Source organism: Phycodurus eques, chromosome 3 (genome assembly GCF_024500275.1).
Source record: "Phycodurus eques isolate BA_2022a chromosome 3, UOR_Pequ_1.1, whole genome shotgun sequence".
In the NCBI taxonomy this organism is placed as follows: Eukaryota; Metazoa; Chordata; class Actinopteri; order Syngnathiformes; family Syngnathidae; genus Phycodurus; species Phycodurus eques.
The window spans coordinates 9,747,870-9,770,106 of NC_084527.1; the positions used below are offsets into that span (position 1 = coordinate 9,747,870).

The following is a 22,237-nucleotide window of genomic DNA, read 5'->3' on the forward strand; positions in this document are numbered from 1 at the left end:
TATGGAACATTGTGATAGGAATATTTAAAACAAAAAGACAGGCATAAACTGGAAAAGTCATGTTTGGTGTCAACAATAAATTATATTGTGCAGTCATGGATGGATGGGTGTGTGTGTGCGTGTGTGTGTGTTTGTTTCTGTCTATATCTGTAAGGTGCCCCTCTACTGTCTATCACTTATTTCCTCTGACACACTCCTTTTTTCTCCCTTTCAGCCACTAATCCCGCATGTGCTGGTGTTGATAACAAACTCAGTAGTGAGGAAGGGCTCAGGAGGAGATAGCGAGCGCCGAATTGTGTGAGGCTCGGCCTATGTACACTTGCACGTGCGCTCTTGCGCGCATACAGACAACAAAGAGCGCTGGTTGAGCCGCCAGACAGTACAGTGGCACTTGCTTGGCCAATAACCAGACAAGATGCAAGACGCCCGCTCAACCCCACTGGAGGTCAACAAGCCCTTCATCGTCCCTCCGTCTGTGGATTAAAACGTCTGACAGCTAAATGAATTATTCTTCAATTACTCTCGCAACACATACACACACCCGCAAACGCATCATCCTCAGGCTCTTCATTGCTCATTATATTTATAAATCCCCAAATCTCTTTCATACAGCAGCAGAGAAAATTATTATTACCATTTTCAGCACCCCCCCACCCCCTTCCACCTCTATAACCTTTCTTGCACCAAAGCCCCTCTTACGCCTCAAATACTGCGAGCCACCCCCAACCTCCTTTATCCCTATTTCCACCTCTGGCACACAATGGTGGTGCACAAGTAAACCATCACACACACATTACTTGATATAGCAAAAGGTGCAGACATGTATTTAGTTCAATAGCTCGTTTCCAGGGGTGACACGGGGCACTGTGGTAATGTATTTCCAGTGCACCAACGAGGGTGTGAGATAAGGTATGGGCAGACTATGGAAAAGCCAGACATCACTCATTCCATGTTGGGGGAGAGAGTGTGGCTGAGGTGCATGCCAGAGAGAAAGTCCAAACCAATTATAACTCACAGCACCCAATAGTCGACCAATGGAAAATAAACAGTTGGGAGGTCAAACAATTTGGGGTTCAACCAACAATTTCAAGGAACAAAATTTCCTTTGGACCCTGAGCAGCAAAAGGGCTAGAAAATGGATGGATAACACATGACGAAATAAGGAAGACGAAATCTAAGACATCTGGGTTACAGTGAGCCAACATGGCTTGGCATCAGTTGATTCCCCTCAATCCCTTGCTTCCCCCATGTGTTTTGTGTTTTGTTTGGCTTCTTTTGTCTTTTGCATATACCCATTCACAAGGGAATCCAGGATGATAAACCAAAGACAAAAATGGTAATGACAACGATATAACTAAAAAGAGGAACTGTCAAAATAAGGTTCACTCCACTTTTTATTGTTTTTAGGTTAAGTTGCTTGTCTCAGTTACTCTGGTGTGGCAAGGAAGGGCATCCGGTGTAAAAACTGAGCCAAACATATCATGCGAGTTGGAAAAAATACTTGCTGTGGGGGCCTCTGATGGGAGAGGTTGAAAGACAACAATGTTGGCAGTGTAGTGATACATGTTTTGGCCTTCCATGAAACTATTACTGTTTTGACTCCCAACACCCAGCCAAGCCCAAAAGAATGAGAGAGCTTCATCAGGAAGGGCATTCAGCATAAAAACTGTGCCGTACAAATAACAATAGATCATGAAAAACTGCTACATCAGGTCAGTAACAGAAGATATAGCGCCTTTGCTTTTTACACACTAGTAGTATATTGCCACAACTGTGTGTTTAACACAGCATCCCATAACCAGATCATGTTAATGGGAATTGTATTATTTAGATATTACTAGCAACGTGTGACAAGATTTCCTAAAATGAGTCTGTGGTTGAGGTTTTTGTGTCTGAAAAAAACAATTCTTTTCTGGAACGTTAATGTGTGCGATATTCTCACATACAGAAAATTTGGTATATATATGTAAAAAAAATAAATAAATAAATAAAACCGCCTTCAAATTTGAGTAAACAGTATAACTTCATTATTTCTCAACATATCTCCTGGAACCTTTCATTTCGTCTGCTACGCCGGAAAGCCCTTTTCCAATTGGCTGACAAGTTTCAGTTAAAGCTATCCACCAATAAGCTTGTACGCGCTGAAATTCAGTTCAAATTACTATGACATTTTAAACGGCATTAGTTGAATAAGTCATGTACTTTAGTCATCAATTGCTGTTCTGGAATTTATTTATGTATTTGTTATGGATGATTTTAGAGGCCTTTGAAGAGTTTTAGAAAATTCTACAAAGATGGCAGCCACTTTTTACGTTACAAATACTACTGGTTGGGTGATTATGGAAAAATAATAATAAATAAACACGTTTACTCAGTGACTTCAAAACTTGTCCCTATTCAATTATCAAAATTCAACTTTAAATATAAATTAAAAGAATAACCAGAAAATAAATTCATGAATAAAAATATATTAGAATATCAATTTAAAAAAATTAAGAAACTAATGCTAATTTTTGCTAGCCCGTCAATAGGGTTTTCTATTGAGTATTAGCATTAAGCTGGGGATGTTTCTGAAACGATCTGTGTTGTATTTAAATATACAAAGTGTCTATTATTTTAGTTGTATGTTTAGTTTTACAGTAAACTCCAACTGGGGTGTCAATAAACAGCTTGAAGTACGCTCAGGAATGGCAGAATAACATGTCGAATGCCTGCTGCAAGCAATACAGGTGCGTTCAGGGTGCTTTTACAAGGCAGGAACTTGCATACACACACACACACCGTGGCATTCAGCACATTCATCGTTTTTCTTTATGTTTTTATAACCGTGAGAAGCTAAAATCGTAATCACCATAAAATTGAGATGAATCACCCAGCCCTTCAATATCCATTATATTTATTCGTTTTATGCTCTTGCAAACTCCAGGTTCACAATTTATACAGTAAGCAATTACGTACTTACATAAGTCAGACCGACGCTAACACAACAGTAAAGTCATAATTACCGTAAATATTTGTATGAAAAACACTTTTAGGGCATAAATGAAAATAAATCCAGAGAAAAACAGTCACAGTATTCATACGGCTCTGCCCAACGTAGTTCATTGCACGCCGTTCATGACCTCGAAACTTCATGTATCGGCGCAGTCATGCACTGTAACCGTGGGTCCTCTGTACAAAGGCAGAATCTGTGTCCCCTCTGTTCAGCTCTGAAACTCCAAAATAGCTGTATCAACTTTGTCCCTCCATCCCATGTCAGTGCTATTTATACAGAACAGCGACCTGGACAAAAGTGGGGGAAAAACTCGCTTGTACAGGCTTTGTAAAAAGGACTACTACAGCCAACCCCAAAAGAAGCAGCCCAAAAGAGTACAATGATATTACAATACTAAACACTTTTATGATGGTAGAACTTTGACCTCTGGAGCAGATTACATCTTTTTCAATTATTACTCATGGAGAAAATAAATTCAATATCCAAAGTATTGATATTGCCACTGCACAGTACAGCCACCTCGAAGAATGGAACATATAATTGTGGTACTGACATTAAATAGCCTCCCTCTCCCACACCAGACTGTTTTATACGCTCATAAACGGACAGAGAGAGTGAGGTATTACTTGTGGTCCAGTTCTCTCAAATTTAAGGAATATTTATCAAAGGCCCCAACTTTCTGTGGCGCAGAACAACAAAACCACTGAGGCAACACGGCTGAATGAAGCTACGAGGCCCCAAATTAAGACCAGAAAAGTCCCAGTTGTGCACATCAGAGAGACGACACAAAGCTATTGCAGACTCAAAATATATGTTGTTTCATCGGTGACACATTCTTCAAAAGGCTCGTCATTTGTTATGTCTCAGGGCAGCTTTCTCACAGGGAGGGGGGAAAAAAGTGTATGAGGCCCACATTGTCTTGAGGCAGTGATAGCTTGATCTATGAGGAGGGACATTGTGGGAAGTCATGACAGGCAAAGGGGAAGCCATCTAAGAGCGACGGAAGGAACACTCGCCGCCACCACGAGCGGCTTTCTTAACATCGACTCTCCGATAGAGTCGACCTTGGACTTAATCAGTACCAGAAGAGCTGTGCTTGACAGGAAGATGGAAAGACACAGAACGAATTTTTGTGTTTGTGTGTGTCTGTGTGTGTGTGTGAGTGTGAGTGTGTGTGTGTGTGTGTAACAAACAGAGCACATATGCATGAGGGAGGCAATATCCAAAGACTGATTGATAGAGAAGCTTAGAAAGAGAACGATGGAAATAAGGTGATTTAAACACTTTTCAGAAGCTGGATGCCGACTTAAACGGGGTCCACACATACCAGTAACTCAGCCTAATTTGAGCATTATACCTCTCTTCTGTTCAAAGTCAGCAAAGACCTGATTTTTGGCTGTCTCTCCAAGATCATGCCTGTTTTCCCCCCACCTGATCTGCACGGAAAACAACAATCACAAATGTAAACCTGTTCAATATTCACGATGGCAAATCCTTACGTGTGGTCATCACTGAGTTTGACCAATCCACGAACGGCGTGATTGCGAAGTGTGCAGTGTTGTGTGTAATCTATTTCAAAAGTACTTTTGCAGTAATGTAAGGTATTATTTCTACAATGCCAGTGATAGTGGACCAGGTAAAATCTCAAATCACATTATAATACATGGTGAGTTCTTTTCTACAGACATTTAGTTTTGGGTCCTATAAAAAGTGAATGGTCAAGATTTTAAAATCGGAAACGGGCCTGTAGTCTGTGCTGTGGTTTGTGGCTCTGTTTAACTCCCTACTCTTGACTGTATTGTCATTAGGGATGGGAATTGATATGAAGTTAGTGATTCTGATTCCATAATTGACACTGCTTATCGATCTGATATTATCAATTCTCATTGGGTGAGGGAATGAAATAATACAAATAATGTCACTGACGTCATTGTCATTATATTAACCCAAGTTTAATCTAACTGTAAATTGGATTGGGCATAAATCGATCATTAATCCTTAATGGAGAGTGGGTGCTGAGATAATGTGATAATGTGCTATAGAGGCACTATTACTATTACTATTTACAATGCACACGTGAGCAGAGTTCAATAACAGTACATGTGGAAAAAAATATAAAATATAAAAAAATAAATAAATAAAAAGTGTTGCAAAACTTCTCTCAGGCTGCAGAGATCTATTGTTTTTTGTCCTGTCAGGAGCAAGACTGTCTCAGAATGCAGAGCTATGTTACAAAAATGTTGTTTTGTTGCACAATTAAACACCACAAAACCTTTAAAGGTTCATAAATGCCAAGTCTTGATAGTTACTCAGCATACCTTCGGCATTGGGACGCCAATTTCAAGAATCAGATCGCTGGATAAGGAATATACCGTTTCCAATTCATTTCCTCATACCCTCATTTGTGAGAAAAAAAAAAGAATATCAATCTGAAATGAGGGTGCCATAAAAAGAGAACTTCATAAAAATAATTGATTTAGTTCAGCTCTCTTCTCTGCTTAAAGGGTGGCAGGTAAGCGGGGGTAGGAGGATTATCAAAGAGACAGACGGCATGCAATTGAGGAGGCAAATAAGGAGGAGGCAGAGTAATAATTGAGTGAGGGGGAAAAAAGACGTAGCCTTGGACTCGCACACAGGGTCCACGGAGTCATCAGTAATGCAACGATTCTAAATGCAGGAATATTATTTTCAATCGACACTGGGTGGGACCAAGGGGAATAAATGAGGAGGAATCACCTGCTAATGTAGATGATAATGAGAAGATTACTGAGGGAGGCAGTAAAATGATCAAATGAGCAGGGTAAGAAGAGTTGAACCACAAAAATGGTGGCAGAAATAACAGAAATATGACTTGAACCCTGGGAGGAGCTTACATACTAGAGGTCCATTTATTCAGACAGAGAACAAAGATGTGATTCATGGAAATGACAAAGTCCCGAGGTGCATTGGTCCCAAATTCTTAGTGCTTCTCGTACAAATGGTGGCACTTTCTGTGATTAGGCCCCTTTTCTTCCCACCATATACAGCTTTTCTACTGCAAAGGACCGGCTTGGTTCTTCTCCGATCTACTAGGATCTACTCGCTTCAGTTCGTGGCGGTTCACTGGGAAACTACACTGCATTGGATGCAAGAGTCAAAACTAAAACGCACTACAAACAACAATTGAAGCGAATGAGGATCTCCTGTAATTACTTTACAGCATGTAGCTACTGTCCACAATAAGGAGACACATTTTATTTGAGTGGAGACTGATGAAGGAAGACAGCAAGATGTAGAAAATGGAGGAGAGTATGACAGAGTCCAACGATAAGTTGTGTTACTAATGTGTGTCTAGCTACTTGGAACCCTAGCCAACCAACAACAACAACAAAAAGCTCACGCTTTACGCTTACGCAGCTACAGTGGTTAAAAGTTTTAAGATTAATCTTCTATCCCAATCTAACTTAAGAGTTATGTAGAATGTTTGGGGCCAGTTTTTTCTGATGACAGGGTTCAGTAATGTCAATGTCTGTCCATTGCACACAGCATGAACACCACCTAATCATCCTCACTTTTGTGTCCTGGAGTGCCTTTTTTCCTCCAGTGACCAGGTTCGTTCGAGTGCAAGCTTTCCAGCAGGAACTGATGCAGAGATGTAAATCCATGTTGTCTATGCTTTGGTTGAACAGGTCTGACATTGTTCCTTTACAGTTGGCAGGAATATTTGGAAGCATTTACTCCACTGGCGTGTGCTTCACTGGTGTCTCTCCTTGGCTTTGAATCTTTACAATGATATTGGCAGTTTCCAGGGTTTTTGGAGCAAAAACTTGCTGTAGTGCTCCAGGATTCAGTCCTTTGCATGTTTGTGGTAAAGTTCTGAATGCAGCAACGAGACTCAGTGGCTCTGTTTATGTTTTTGGGACAGTTTCTTCTAGTGGTGGTGTATAAATTATGTTTTATTAAATTGTCTCCTTCTATACATGTCTCACAAGTTCAGCCTCTATGCCCCCACCTGAATGGTTTGGTGAAAATGAATCCTGTGATGAATAAAGCGGTCATCATCTCAAAAGTTGAGGGTGTAATTGAAACAAACAGTCAATAACCAATCAGCAACTAACTTTAAACAAAGCTAGATATCAGGATATCAGGTAGCTAAAACTCCCCGTGGGTTAAAATGGTAATAAATAATAATGAAGTGAACCAGACTGTGCATGTACACGTTCACCTCTGTGTATGCCTATGTTGTTATGACTGGCTGGCTTCATTACAGTCTGTCTACAACACCCTGGCCAAGGTCAGCAGAAGCCGCTGAGATGATAGGGGGGCCAACACCATAAATGCAAATTAATCTGATGTTTAATCTAATAATGTAGGGCGGCATCGGCTGTCTCAGTCCTATTAACACAACAGTAATTGCATTTGAGGGGGAATGGCCGCACAAGCCCCACGTGGGTACATTCACATTCGCATGTGCATACAAGTTTGTCAGAAATAAATCGAATTGTACTACAAGCGCACGTTTGTGGATATACAATACACACCGGTACATCGGCGCAGTCATGCATTCTAGATGGATCTCATGAGAAAAGTGAAAAGCACGGCGTACGGAATGACGTCTGAGGAGTCATCTGTGTACGTGTGCTTATGCGGCGCCAAGCATCTTTAACCACAGCGCCCTGAATCATTAGCATGCTAATAGACAAACAGCAGGGTGCTGTTAGACAAGTGCCATATTATTAGGATTCAATCATTCATTAAGCTTTCATGAGATTTAAAAGTGAACACGCAACTTCAAAATGAAGTCGGAGATAAAAGGCCGTAAGGTTCTGGGATTCCCCTCAAATAGTAGAATTTACCCCTTGGAGACAATGATTGGCCCGCAGGAGCTGGGATTAAACCGAAATCAAACATCCATACTTAACTGGTGCTTCTTTTGGCCAACATTTAGAGACACAAGAACTTAGTTTCAAGAAAATAAAAAGTCACCTCGTGAGCTATGCTTCAGAAACGACTTACTGGATGTAGTCTACTGTTTTAACAACTTCTAAGAAAAACAACACAAATCCTAAGCATGGGTAACAAAATAGACCAAGGAGCTAAATAATTTAAAAAGTGCATTATTGATAAGATCGAGAAGCTCCATTTGGTTACTCCGTGCTGGAGAACAGAGTTTTCCTATTTATTAGGGCAACAGAAACATTATCTCGACTTCCATTCTACTTTGCAATAAAATTAAGACCTTCATCTATAATGCAGTTTTAGTACTAGCATCAGTTACCGTCTCACCTCAATGTTTAGATGTAAAGTCTTAACTGTGCAGTAATCAATATCTTGGGTAGTTAGGGTTGCAATGTCCGTGTTGAAATAGTTCAGGCTGCGTGTCATCCGAGTGTGGTTTAGTTGTGATAAGTGCATTCTTACTTAAATGGAGGGAATGTTTCATAAAAGTGTTTTGTTTTCCCAGGACAACCAATTGGCTCACCATGGTATTGTTTGGTTCAATAAATTCTAATAAGGCTTATATTTCCACCACGGCTTGTGTCGGCAGAATGATGACAGGTACGCAAATACAATTAAATCCAATATGAAGCAGTGCTGCAATTGCCTTCTGCTTTGTAATCTGTGGTGTTTTTAAAATAGAACATTTGTCATCTTCCCTTTCCACATTCTCAAGTAACACAGAAGAACTATTGTCTGTCAACCAGCCAGCAGTGTATTTAGCCCTAACCTGCACATGCCAACTTTTACTGCTATACCGATGGTAGACTGCTGAAAAACTGTGCGGTAAGGCTACAGGTAGGACATTTTTAACACCTTTAGAAAGGATCTAAACCAACAAATACTGCTCGAGAGAAACGAGGAAAGGTTGAACTGATACACATCATTGGCTAAGGATTGGTGTAAAAAAGGAAATGCAGGGTGTTCCAAAAAAATTGACATTTGTAGTCTAATAACATTCTCGCTCAAATGATCAACTTTTAACGAGATGTGTAGAAACTGTTTCATATTAAACTTAAGTGTGTTAGTTTGATGTTTTTCTCTTTTTTGAGGGTGAAAAATGATATTCATTAGCAGTTTTTTTGTGTGTCAAAATATGCTAAAATGTGTGCCATGCATTTTTGAGGGGATTCAATGAAACTACACCAATTGTAAAGCAGATTTGGGCATGGCACAAAAACTTTTGAAAAATGGTTGTTGAGGTTGTAAATTTTGGCTTGCCCCGTCAGATTTCGCCAAAGCAAGTCACTTGCATGATTTCTTTGCCACAGTTGTTACACCAGATGTGCTTCCTGATAAAACCCACCCAATTCTTTATCCGGGGTTGGGATTAGCAAAAAGGAAAACGCGTGATGGGTCTGAGGGAGTGCACATATTGATCATTTGTGAAGCTTTATGATATTGGCTCTAAAATGTTTTGAGTAACTGAAGTTGGATTTTTGGTAAATAAATGAGGTCTTTTTAATTTCGATCGGCTAGCATATGTCGTGTGTGCAACAGAAACAACTAGGGGTTTCTTCCTTAAGAATGGTTTGAAAGGTCTGAAGAGGAACTGGGAGTTCTACCATCAATCTTCAAATTGCCACAATACCCCTGAGCCAATATTGATTTTTGAAAACTCAATGGCCTAAGTGCCAAGACCCATCATGATAAAGGTATGAACAAAAGCCCGTATAATACTTACAGCAGTGAGATGGATGACGCCCTGGGACGTCACGGGGCACCCCATGAAACCAACAAACTGCAGCTCGGGGCAATGCTCGGCAACCGCTCGCATCGACTGGTCGGTGACCTGCAGAAGAAAGGAGGAGATGATATTGAGTTCACACAACTTATCAGTCGGTGTTATGTCTCGGACTCCCACAGAGGTGAAACACAAATAAGCATTACAGTAGGGAGATTACAATAATCTTGTAAATAAATACTGTTGAGAATTTCTACAAGCGAGTGGGTGGGGCAAACTGTTATCAAATTCATGACTAAATGTCAGCTCCATCTGCGGTGCAGTCTGGATTGTATTGGGCTTGATGAGCAGCTGAAATAAAGAAACCAGAGCAGGACCACAGAGGGAAGGGAGGAGGAAGAAGATAATAGGCAAAACGGGAGGTGTCTGCCAAGCGGCATCGACTTATGATGGATGGACCACTCCCCTTCATTCACCCAGCTGTCGAGGAGCAGGCTCAGAATGGATCGGCGAGGATCAATGGGGAAGGAGAACATTTCCACCACCTTCCATTGTGGTCATCAATACAGATATTGATAGCAGCAACTTTCACTCTCAGAGACACTCGAGAAAGAAGTGGGAGATTGTTCTCTCCATGCTTCTCAAAGTCTTCTCATCAATCACCACACGTAAATAAGATGAGAGGAAATGAGAGTGAATTGACTTTTGAGGCTCGTTAATTGAGGATGGAACACCAAAGGACTTCAGATGGGAAAAATCATTTTTAATCATTTCTATGCAAATGTGAAACATTTATTTCTGAAAGTCCCAAAACAATAGCATATAAAACGAAATCTTGTTTTCTGAGTGATTCAGTGACAAAATGTGTACAATCCTCATCAAGGTGGTAAGAATTTTCGGATCGGGCCTGTCTGACATTGTGTTTATGCTGGGGATCCCTGTGCTTTCTCTGCTGTGTGGGGCAGCAGAACTTTCAAACCCAAGTTGCCGAAGGAACAGGATAATGAGTGTGACTAATATATGCTAAGTAACTTCATTTTATATGGTGTCCAACCTACCTACCTAATGATGTAACCCTTCATTTACCTGAATGATCTCTACCCAAGCGTGGTGTCAAGTTTCCAGAACAAGTAAAACTTTAGCGGCTTTGTTAGTCAGGAAACAGGAAATTTTGGTTCGTATGCTCCTGTGTACTCCACACTTGAGTGAACACCCTCATAAGGAGGACTGGTTTTCCATCTAACTCCGTGTTTTTTTTTTTTTTTTTTTTGGGTTTGTTTGTATTAAGTCCACTTCAATATCCAAATTTTTTAAACTTTCTGCTGCAGCGGACAAAGTTGGCCCTGAACATCAATGTCACAAACATTTTGGCTCCAGGACATCACAAAAAGAAAGACAAGAGTCCATTTATCGTTGGCCAGGTCACATGCCGCACGGCTTATCTGGGAAAAACACCTCCTGGAACACCACTGAAGCTTAAAGGTGTGTTTCTCAAGCTTAACAGTAAGGAGCCAAAGTGGGTGAAAAGGGTTGAAATGGCTCTTAATGGAATGTGAGCCCAGAGGTCCAGTGGACTACATGAAGCAATGTAATGGCGCACCACCAATTAAATTATGTCCAAAAGAATTTGGCTTTTAGTTGCTACTACACAAAACCAGACCTTACACCCTGTGTACTACTATTTTACAATACTGTATAACTTCAAGAGATGCTAAAATATGCTTTGAATGTATGGTTTATGCCAGATGTATTTTGCTTTTTTAGTACACTGGAACCCCATCAGTATAGTCTACAGTGCAGGCCAACTTCCAATTTGTTCAGTTTGGACATTTATGAAAATATAAATAATCTGTTCCAGGGTCAAACTGTTGTCAAACCTCATAAAACCTTTACACTACAGCACAGTTAAAGTACAGGCAACATGCGGTGTCTTAACAAAGCCACAAAAAGGCAAAGAAAATGTATTGTTTTATGCTAGCTGAAGTATTGTGCAAATTTACAGGTGCATTGTTTTCCGAATTTCAAATTGTAGGACTTCAGGAATGTTCAACTTTTTGGGTTCCACTGTATAAAAAAAAGTAAAGAAGCTCAGTTCTTACTTTTTTTTCGTGACGTTTTTCGTGATTGTTGAGCACAAAATCTCTTGCAGTAAAAACATTTTTTTGCGCTTTAAAGTCCTTAATCATTTCACACAAGATAATACGATCTCTAATAAGCAAGCTAAATTTGAGTGACCGTAATAAATTCATGAACAAAGTGGTGGAAAATTAATGTAGTGTTGACAAAAGTTGTAAGGATGCTACATAAAATGTCTTCCACTACTTAAATCACCTGCCAAAATAATTCTGCACCTCAGATTTAGGACTGCTACACTACCGATCCACCTCTCGCTCCAGTCAGAAGTGATTATCTAAAGGAGAGTCAGTGCTCCCGACTGGAAAACCTGATGCAAATGGAACATGATCTTGCAGGGCCGGGTGGAGACAAAGGATGGAAGAAGAAAGGAGCGATACTGTTTTTTGTGGGTGCTACTCAAAATCTGAAAAACAACAAAAGCTGAGTTCCAGAAGCACTCCCTTAACCGAAAACTATCAGCAATGACCAAAGAGAGAGGATTACACATCTCCAATTGTTCTCAGCACGTGAGACAGGGAGATCCCAGCAGAGCACAACACGCCAAGAGGGCATTCATCGTATCACATTGGACTTGTACCTGTGTGTGTCTGTCTATGTGCAAGTAGGACAATGTGGATTCTTCAAGAAAATGTAGAACCTTAAAAAAAACCTTCCTCCTTAGCCTTGAAAGGATTTTGTTTTAAAAACATGAAAATAGCAATGGCAGCAATTTGTTTAGCGTATAAGTGGCCAGCCAAGAGAGGCCTTCAAACCTTTCAGACGAGTTCAGGGGTAATGGTCTTATAACCTAAACCAGGTTAGAAGAGCAGAAGAAAAGTGGATGGAAATTGCGTAACGCTCCAATCATAAAGATGGCTTTTGTGTGTCTTGTTGCAAGGTAATTGTTGAGAGTGCTGTGATAGCTAAAACAGGCAGTGCTGCATGTGAGTGTGTGTTTCATCTTGCAGCATGTTCTTGTCCAATGTTGGGGAACAGCCATATCTTCTCCTATATGGACATCGATATCGTCCATCAGACGACTCATTTTACACCATCAGACCGGAATTGTGTTCATCTTTTTTTTTTTAATCCAATGGGCTGTCATTTTCTTCCTCCTACACCTCTCATTTAGGAAGGTGCTGTTCTTCGCCAATAAACAACAAGGCAGCAGAGCCACCGTTGCGTCAGTGATTAAGCACACAATCGTGTAGAACCTATAAAAATGTCAAACAGTGTAAATAAAAATAATCCCATTTACACTTTTCATTGGACAGCTACCGAGCTTGCGCAGATTGCCCAAAAAACTCATTGACAGAATTGGACAATTAAAAGTGTAAAGTGTAGTTTCCTTCATGTGTTTTACACTTGATGGGACTGAATGATTTAGACTCCAAAAACTATCCCTCGATGGGCTTTTTGGACAAAAAAGAAACCATCTTACTGAAGAGAGTTTTTTGGCAAGCAATATCACAAGGATGTGCATTTGCACAAAATGTATTAATTAACAACGATTGCTGGCTGGGCATAATTGCATTCTCGCTTTGAAAAAAAGTTAAGGTTAATTAAATGAACTTGAGAGAAGGGCAGCAACCTTTTTTACTGAGTAAAATATAAAACTGAAATTCATTCTACTACTGAAGGTTGTGCCATCACTGAGATACAGACACTTGGAAGTCACATTCTGTTTAAGGATGCTGATGGACTTTCAATTTGTTTCGATAGCTAATTAATTTTGCCAATATGAAATAATAGATGTCGAAGGACGTTGATTTAACCTTTGTCATTCTATAATGTCTAATACTTGGCAGTTAATGTTTAAAGCAACATTTTAGGATAGCTAACCATCATGCAGAATAAGTCATGCATGTAACTTTCAATCATTCTCATTCCCATGCTCATTATTCAGGATGTGATTCTTTTTATTTTAGTTCTTCTACGAGCCAAACTTGGGCCAAACAGTCACACTTTATGCTGTGGAGGGCCTTTTTAACAACAACTACAGATATTTGTGAACCTATTGTTGCAACGAGTCCCTGAAGTACAATAACAACAAAAGCTTGAGAGCAGTCTAAATCCAAAGATCCTTGTGATGAAAATGTTGCATCTCAATCAGAGGCCACTGAATATAATGATGTCTTGATGAAAGCACTGCTACTGAAGTGTTCCCGTACAATTTTACAGATTTCCAATATTATGCAAAAACATGGACACCAACTGCATGCGAGTGAGGTGCAAATTGAAGTGGGATGATTTTCATCAAAGTTCGGTTCTTTTCCAAGGTAATCATTTCCCCATAAATACCCTCGTGGGGGTGATCCTGCAGTGGGCTCATGACAGCCTTGGAGAGGACACACACTTATAGACCCATGTTTGCTCTCTCCCACACACACACACACACACACACACACACACACACACACGCCCACACACACACACACACACACAACGTTGTCTTCTTTTACAGGCCTGTGTTGGGCTGTATGGATTGGAAGAACTGGTGATCTTGCAAAAAATCTAAATGCATACTTATTATCTACTGTAATATCCGCTGCCTGGAGACAAAAGCAACACGAAAAGTCGTTAAGTTTTACTACAGCGAGGGAGAGTCTCTTTACTGTGGTTCCTCTGTGCTGATGAGCTGTTGTGCAATAAGTACAGCAGGGCTTGCCCGGGTATCGATCAGAGGAGTGTCTCTGCAGATGAGCAGCTAAAGCTTTAGAGATCACACACACACACACAGGAGAGAGCTGTGGAACTTTGTGTATGACAACATTCACAGAGAAGCACACGTCACACACACAAGTAAGCTGTTGAGTCTGGACGGATGTGTTTTTCTTGGGCTAAACAGGCAGTAGTGGTGTTTATGCGATGTTAAGAGAGAGAAACCCAAGACGGATTACAGTGAGAGGCGAGGGGGAAAAAAACAGGGAGGAATTTGAAATCTTTTCATATTAACATAATGAAGCTTCTGGTCTTAGGTGTATTTGTTTTGCGACTTTAGTCAGCAAATCGTGTCTGGAAACGGGCGCGACAGGCGGTGGTAGGACGGTGCATAACTAGTCCAGAGAAGCGCGGGAATATGAGCGCGGTCTGATCTTATTAAAGGCCCGATGGGATGGAGGCCGGGGATGAGAGCTCTGAATCACCACTTTCTAATCAATCAATCTAATTAAACAATCTTTATAAATGCCGCGGCAAGCCGAGAAAGGATCTGCCGACACACAGATTAATAATGATTACTGAATACCCAGCAACACATTCTATTAACCATCCATCTTCATGCCTGTCTAGATGCCTTGCACATGAAGTCACTTTGTGGTCGTTTACAGAGCATTTTCTGAATAAGTCTTCAAATGAAATATTTCAATTACAGATTTTGTATCCAGTGTAAGATTTGGGACCTGTATAAAGTGGCACCTCCTTGACCCACGAGAATATGTTCCATGACCAAGCTCGTAAATTCAAATGCCATTCATCCAGTTCCACCCCCCCCCCCCAAAAAAGGATGGCTTCCCGAGAACTTGAGTTTTTGTGTTGAGAATTGTTTTTTGCCTCAAACACACCAAAAACGTTCCCCAAAAAGGAAATCTTTCAGGCAAGAAATTGTATACTGTCAAATTTGAAGGCATGTTTTGACCAGATTTTCTACAGGCAAAACACTACAAAACACGCCTTCAAATTAGACTAAGACAGTATAACGTCAATATTTCTCAACGTATCTCCTTGACCCTTTCGTGTTGTTTGCTACACAGGGAACCCCCTCTCCTATTGGCTGACAAGTTTCAGTTAAAAACATCCACCAAAAGACCTCGAACGGGCCGAAATTTCAAAGGGCGGACCAAGTCAACGCATCAAAATTACAGTGACGTTTCAAACAGTCTTAACTTAAACAACGCAAAAGGAACATTATTCGTGAGAAGAGCAATGCGGGCATTAGAATAGGTTATGCGCTTTAATAATCAATAGTTTTTTCAGTATTTGTTATGGAAGATTTTAGAGGTGTTTCAAGTGCTCATCGTTACTTATTTATTTTTGTTAATTCCACAAAGACATCTGCCACAATTTAAGCGGAGTGGCATAGTAAGCGATGTCAGCACCTGGAGTCGATTAGCCTGCATGTGAGTGGGTGTGTTCTTACAGCAGCTGTTTGCTGTTAATGAATGTTCTCATTTTGTATCTTTGTGTTTGACTCTTTGGCTAGCTTCACATTCCAGGACAATTTCCGATTTTTTTGCCCAATGTGACATATCAGATTCTTTCATGTGAAGTGAACAGTACAATTCCGATTTTTTTCATATCGGACCCAGGCCTCTGTCATGTGGATATAAATCGGATATGTATCCGACAAGTGCAGGATGGACGCTCACGGGCCACGCATCCGACCTGTACATCATCAAAAGGCAACAAACGTCACAATTGTTGGACAAAACAGACATGCGACAAAAGCAAACAGTAGACAAAGAAGCAGAAAACAATCAGGGGCGTAAAGAAGATCCTTTAGAACTGATAAATATAAGAAAAAGATCGGATTTAAAGAAAAAAATCCGAATTGGGCATCATGTCCTGCAGTGTGACCGTAGCCTTTGTCCCATTCAATAAACTGCTGTAAGTGCATCAGCGACTGTGGCTCTTCTTGCCCAAAGGTGAGGGCATTGCAGTATCTTAATCGCTTCCATTTTTTTCCCACTTCACAAAAGCAGTTTCGTATCTAAAGCTCACTTTTAAATCACATTTTGTCTCAAAACACAAAGCAAAAAAAACAAATAAATAATTAATTAAATTTAAAAAACATACAAATACATGTATATATGTATTTTTTTTCTTTTTTTTAATTGAAGCCCATAACTTGACAAACTCATAAATTGGGCACTCGTGAATTAAGGTACCACTGTACATAATTCAACTTTTTACCCGTGCTAAATCAAGACTATAGAATCAGTTTTTTCAGCTATGGAAACCAAAACATCAGAGCATTTGTGAGCAAAGACCCCTTTAAGGACACTTTAATACCCAAAGTGCCTATGCCACTATTGTGATTTGTTTGTTTTACAAGATGTCTAAAGTTTACCGAAACACTCACTTGCCATTTTACTACATACCCCGCCTCAATAAACTTAATCCTTTACAGTACTAATGCCCAGCAATAAACTCCCCTTTTGTCATAAAGACAATGTTAACGTTTTACTGACACTCTTTGGGAGAGATTTATGTTAATTTACCCACCTGATGCTTTTACTTGTAATACAGGTGAGCTGCGTCACACTCAGTATTGATTTTGGTTCATCCCATTTTGTGTTTATGAAAAAGGGTTGTCAAGATATAAAAATAAAACTCAAGCGAGGCCCTGCAGTTTTGAATTACAGCCTATAATATGAATATAAAAAATAAACCAGAAGCCACTCTTAGACAGCTTTGTATATCCATCCATCCATTTTTTGTACCGCTTATCCTCACTAGGGTCACGGGTGTTCTGGAACCTATCCCAGCTAACTCTGGGTGAGAGGCGGGGTACACCCTGAACGTGTCCCCACCAAGCATTCGACCCGCCACTGCACTCCACTCCACACCACGAGAAAAAGCCCATAAAGTTAGGAAAAAAGCACTATTTATGCTTTTCAAAAATCGAAGTCGTGGCTGTGAAAGATGACCGTGTTTGGAAAAATTAAACTCCAGAGATCAATAGATCCACTTTTCTCCTGCTGTGGCCATGCCAGACACATTTTGGATAGAGGGGAAAGAAACAAAATCCATAAATAAAATTGCAATATCATTTGACATATCTTACAAAAAAATTTTATGGTAGCTACTTGGTACAAATGATATCCCCAGAACAATGATGCTTTTTCAAGGGAAATCTATGAGTCATCTCCACATGAACGTCAATGCCACATTCCCCACGCGCTTGTCAAGCATCTTGTCTTGTTTCATCGATGTCGTCCGCCTTGATGACGCCAGGAGGACTAGAATCTGCATGGGTGATCGCCGAAATGATTGATCGCTCCACTCGTCTGTATGCGCCGCTCAACAGAAAATTACCTGTCATTTATTCAATTGCTTAAGCCCTCGATTCCCCCACGAGTTCCACGCAGTTTATCACTATACGCTTGTGTAAACGTGCTGTTATGGGCTGCAGGTGTGCTGGCTTCAACATGACCTATGAAATAACAGCTTGGGAAGATAAAGAGGTATTGTTCTCGACCGGTTTCCCCAGAAGATCAATACAACAGAGTCAAGACTGAAATCAGAAGCAACTGTGAGTGAAGACCAAAAGACCAGCTTTGCTCCTCTAAATGTAAAGTCATTACTGTACATCACGTTGTCAAAAGCCTCCAAAATAGCTCTCTTGAGACTTCAATTCCCTACATGTTCTTTTCACATTTCAACAGTTCTTTGTTGCACATCCAACAAAAAAGTGAAGGCACAGCGGAGGACGCCCAGTGACGCTTCTTTCCCTTTAAATGCAAAGTGGCCGCTCTCGTTGTGGCACGTCAGTGGAACCCTCCAACGCCAGTGATGGATTTTCAAATCCCATCGCAGAGTATTCCTTTCCTGCACAAAAATTCACAAAGGGGTATCCCTTCAATGTCAACCTGCTATATTATTTCTATGGCTCGCTGATTTTAATACATAGTAAAAGACAAAAGTCCAAAGGAAAGTGCACATTACTATGAGGGCTCTTTTGTTGAGAAGCGAGAGGATTTGGTATGAAAACTAAAACACTGAAGTAGTAGAAAAATAGCATATTTTCAAAATTACTGGAGAGAAAAAAAAATACATTACGGGTTCTGATTTTTTTGTAGTCGATGCTAAAGTGATGACTGATCGGATTCAATTAATCAATGCTATCATTGATTTTTGTTTCAGTTGTCAACTCGCTGGGCACGCTTCCAAACATAAGTTCGCTCACTCACACTATCCGCCGTCCTTGGTTGCCCAGGCCCCACCCCCCAAATCGTTTATCCAATCGCATTCAGACAACTTCACGGCCTCTCAAGCTGTCAGAAAATTAGAAATTGGGAAATTCTAACACACACAATTCACCTAACACAACTGCAGTCGCTACTCGCTACAGAATACAATAATTTATATAGTATCGCAATATTAAAAATTACAGGAGGAGGGAATGCTTCGCAATACTGCATTGTATAAAACCTGCAGTTTTGTTACGTGGAACGTTTTATAAGATACAGCTGTCTGTGAGACAATGAAAGGGTGTTTGATTTGTGATTGAATGAGTAAGTCGGAGGGTGGGGGCCCATGGAAGAAGGAAGAGGATTGCGAATGTGCATCTGTGGGATGAAGGCTGACAGTTGAGAGAAATGCGAGTTGTATGTTTTCTTTGGTGACCTTAACCATTCATTTTTACCGAGTGGTTATTGATCGACCAGGGCTTCTCTTTGTTTCCTCGTCAAAGCAGATGCTAATGTGTATTGTCTGTGCTTTCACTGTTACAGGAAGGTTTTTGGTTAATTCACTGACAGCTGACATGACGATTTAAAGCTGCTCGCAGGCTAGCATTAGCGGCTGCCTGTTTAGATGAGTGTGCATTTATTATTTGAAGATAGACTGGCACATTTTCCAAGTGACAGTGCTACCAATCTCAGTTTAAGTAAAATATTTCCACACGTTTGAGGCACCGCTGCTTGTTTGACACGTGAACCCACCACCTGTTGATGACAGGGAAGCGTCCGTGCTGTTAATGTCAAAACACGTGACTGGCGATTAAATCTTGCAAAATGGTAAAGTCGACGTGTCGTCTCATCTGTTCAACCCCTAGTCTCAAAGTTTTTCAAATGTGGGTTAGTGCGGGAAAACAATTTCAAATAATTTTGTCAGCTCACGTAAAATGTATTTTAAATGACATTCAATCTATCACAAATACTGTCCGAACTTTCAAAGAGATAACATTTTTGGTCTTTTGGAAGATTTCAAGTACGCTTGAAAACAAAAGATTAATGTGATCAAAAAGTGCTCTGCGCACAAAAAAATCTAGCCCACAGGTTGCCAAATTAGATATAATTATAAAATATCAATTTAAACACAGACATGTCTCATGAAAATAGTCCAGTGCTTAAGTGTATTATTGTGCTTACATTTTAACAGCTTCTCCAAAATTCTTGTGGACACGTAATGTGACATATTTGAAAAAGCAACAATCTCACACACTTCTTATCCTCTTTTAGAGAAGATCGAGAAGTAAGTTGTCAACAGTGTTTTAGTACAAATACACGACATTACAAATATTGGATTGACATGCACATTCTGATTCTTTACAGTTATATGGGAGACATTATCCCGTTAACCAAAGTCTATTAAAGTGCAGGGCAGGCATCTAACGGTCACTGGACCCGATTTGTTTGAACTTATCGATTTTCAGCAACCAAGGGGAGGGGCATATTTGTTCGCACAATATGGTGTTTACATGTGCAAAACAATACCAGAATAGTGGGGGGGGGGGGGGGGGAGAACACTATACTAATATGCTGTTGAGTACCATCCATCACAATAAAAGGCCCCAAGCACCAAAAGCATGAACGCATACAGTTGTTCTCTAATTTCATAGTGATATACATGATTATTTTAGGGCTTTGGGGGTGTAGTGGCTCACAGAGTTGATTTTCTAGCAACTGGCCAGATCAAATCAATGCTCCATTCACAATCATTCTGCGATTGTGGCAACCAGTCCACACTGTCAACCTGAACAATATAAGCAGTACAGAAAATAGATGGCTAGTCGACTGGAGGTATTCCATTACGTTCTGAATAGGAAATAAAAAAGCCAGGCTATTTTGCGATAGACTGAGACCACCTTGTTGAACTGGAAAAGCAAACCTGAGACACTTTGGTCTGCACAACGCTGAACCTCTTAACACTTCACTGTTCCCATGGTAACTATCAGTGTGTACCGAAAATTGACTTCACATTTCAGCTTTATTTAGTGAGTTTTATGTCACCAGTTAATGATGACAAAAGGGACTAAAAGAAGTCAAGTTGATCATGTGTCTATGGTGGCCTGCTCATCAATGCTAGACATTACAGCGAGGGTCCATATTGGTGTGTTCCATTCAGCTGGCTACGCAGCGAACCATTACCTCTTCTTCTTATCAACAATGGCTGTTCACGAATGGGTGGTAACTCGAACTGGGATTCGAATGGGCGTGGAAAAGCGATCATTGAATGAGAATTTTCGGACTTGAATTCAGACTTTTTAATTTTCCTTAAAAAGACAAATGTGCCAGTTCCAGTTCAATAGATAGTTTTCAAATAATCAAATCGGATTTTTTATTTGATAGACAATGACATCTATATTTCGGAATGTAACGATTCAATACTGATTTGGAAGTCATTCGTTACGGTCAACACGAAGAGCAAATGGGGATTTAGAGGTTGAGTCTGAGCCCTATTACCGACAATACTAAAAGTATGGAGGAAAAGCTGGGGGAAATCGTCACAAGACGAAGAAAGGATCTAATGTCTTCACCGGGCAAACCCATCCCTTTCAAGGTTTCTTGTCGTTTACACTTTTGACGATCTGGTATTAACTTGTAACCTATTGTTATCCAATTCACTGCAGGACAAATTACTTGGCCAATGTCCTTAAACAAGGTTGGCTTAGATAAGCAGTCGAGAGCTGTTAGAACCATCTTTCCATTAAGATGCAACACTGAAAAAGGGATGTCACGTCAAGTCCAGAAAATTGCAGTGCTTAATTGTAACATCAGTATGCCAATCAAGGTTTGGACCCATGTAAATTCAGCTTTAAAATTAAATGTTTTGTGTGTTCCTTGAATAGTTTAGTCTCACAGAGTGGAAAAGAGTTTACCTTGCGGGCATTTCCCTGAGCAGTTATTAAAGATAAAATAGCGTGCGCTCTACTTTGATAAGGCAACTTGACGCAGACTGACATTAAAAGGTTATAAAACCAAATGGCTGCCTTGTTCAGTTGCAGCAACATCTGGGGTTTTGTTGTTTACAGATGTCTCTCTCTATATCCAACCATCCATCCATCCATTTTCTGAGCCGCTTCTCCTCACTAGGGTCGCGGGCGTGCTGGAGCCTATCCCAGCTGTCATCGGGCAGGAGGCGGGGTACACCCTGAACTGGTTGCCAGCCAATCGCAGGGCACATAGAAACAAACAACCATTCGCACTCACATGCACATTTACGGGCAACTTAGACTCTTCAAGTAACTTACCATGCATGTTTTTTGGGATGTGGGAGGAAACCGGAGTGCCCGGAGAAAACCCACGCAGGCACGGGGAGAACATGCAAACTCCACACAGGTGGGGCCGGGGATTGAACCCGGGTCCTCAGAACTGTGAGGTAGACGCTCTAACCAGTCAGCCACCGTGCCGCGTCTCTCTATTTCAAATGTGCAAAATAATTTCGTGTGGGTGTCTCAAAACATTGAATTGTGAATAATCATCGTAGGCCAGATGTTAATAGCCATCCATATGTTCCAAGTG

The 22,237-nt window shown here is 40.5% G+C and overlaps 1 protein-coding gene across 2 annotated transcripts in view; it reads right to left on the reverse strand.

The window, feature by feature from the left end:
- Positions 1 to 22,237, reverse strand: part of fbxl17 (F-box and leucine-rich repeat protein 17) — a 245,879-nt gene that overhangs the window by 156,544 nt on the left and 67,098 nt on the right. For both annotated transcript variants that reach the window (XM_061671939.1, XM_061671938.1), the window contains exon 7: positions 9,657 to 9,764. In XM_061671939.1, coding sequence (XP_061527923.1) covers positions 9,657 to 9,764 — 108 coding nt within the window. The remainder of the gene's footprint in view (positions 1 to 9,656; positions 9,765 to 22,237) is intronic.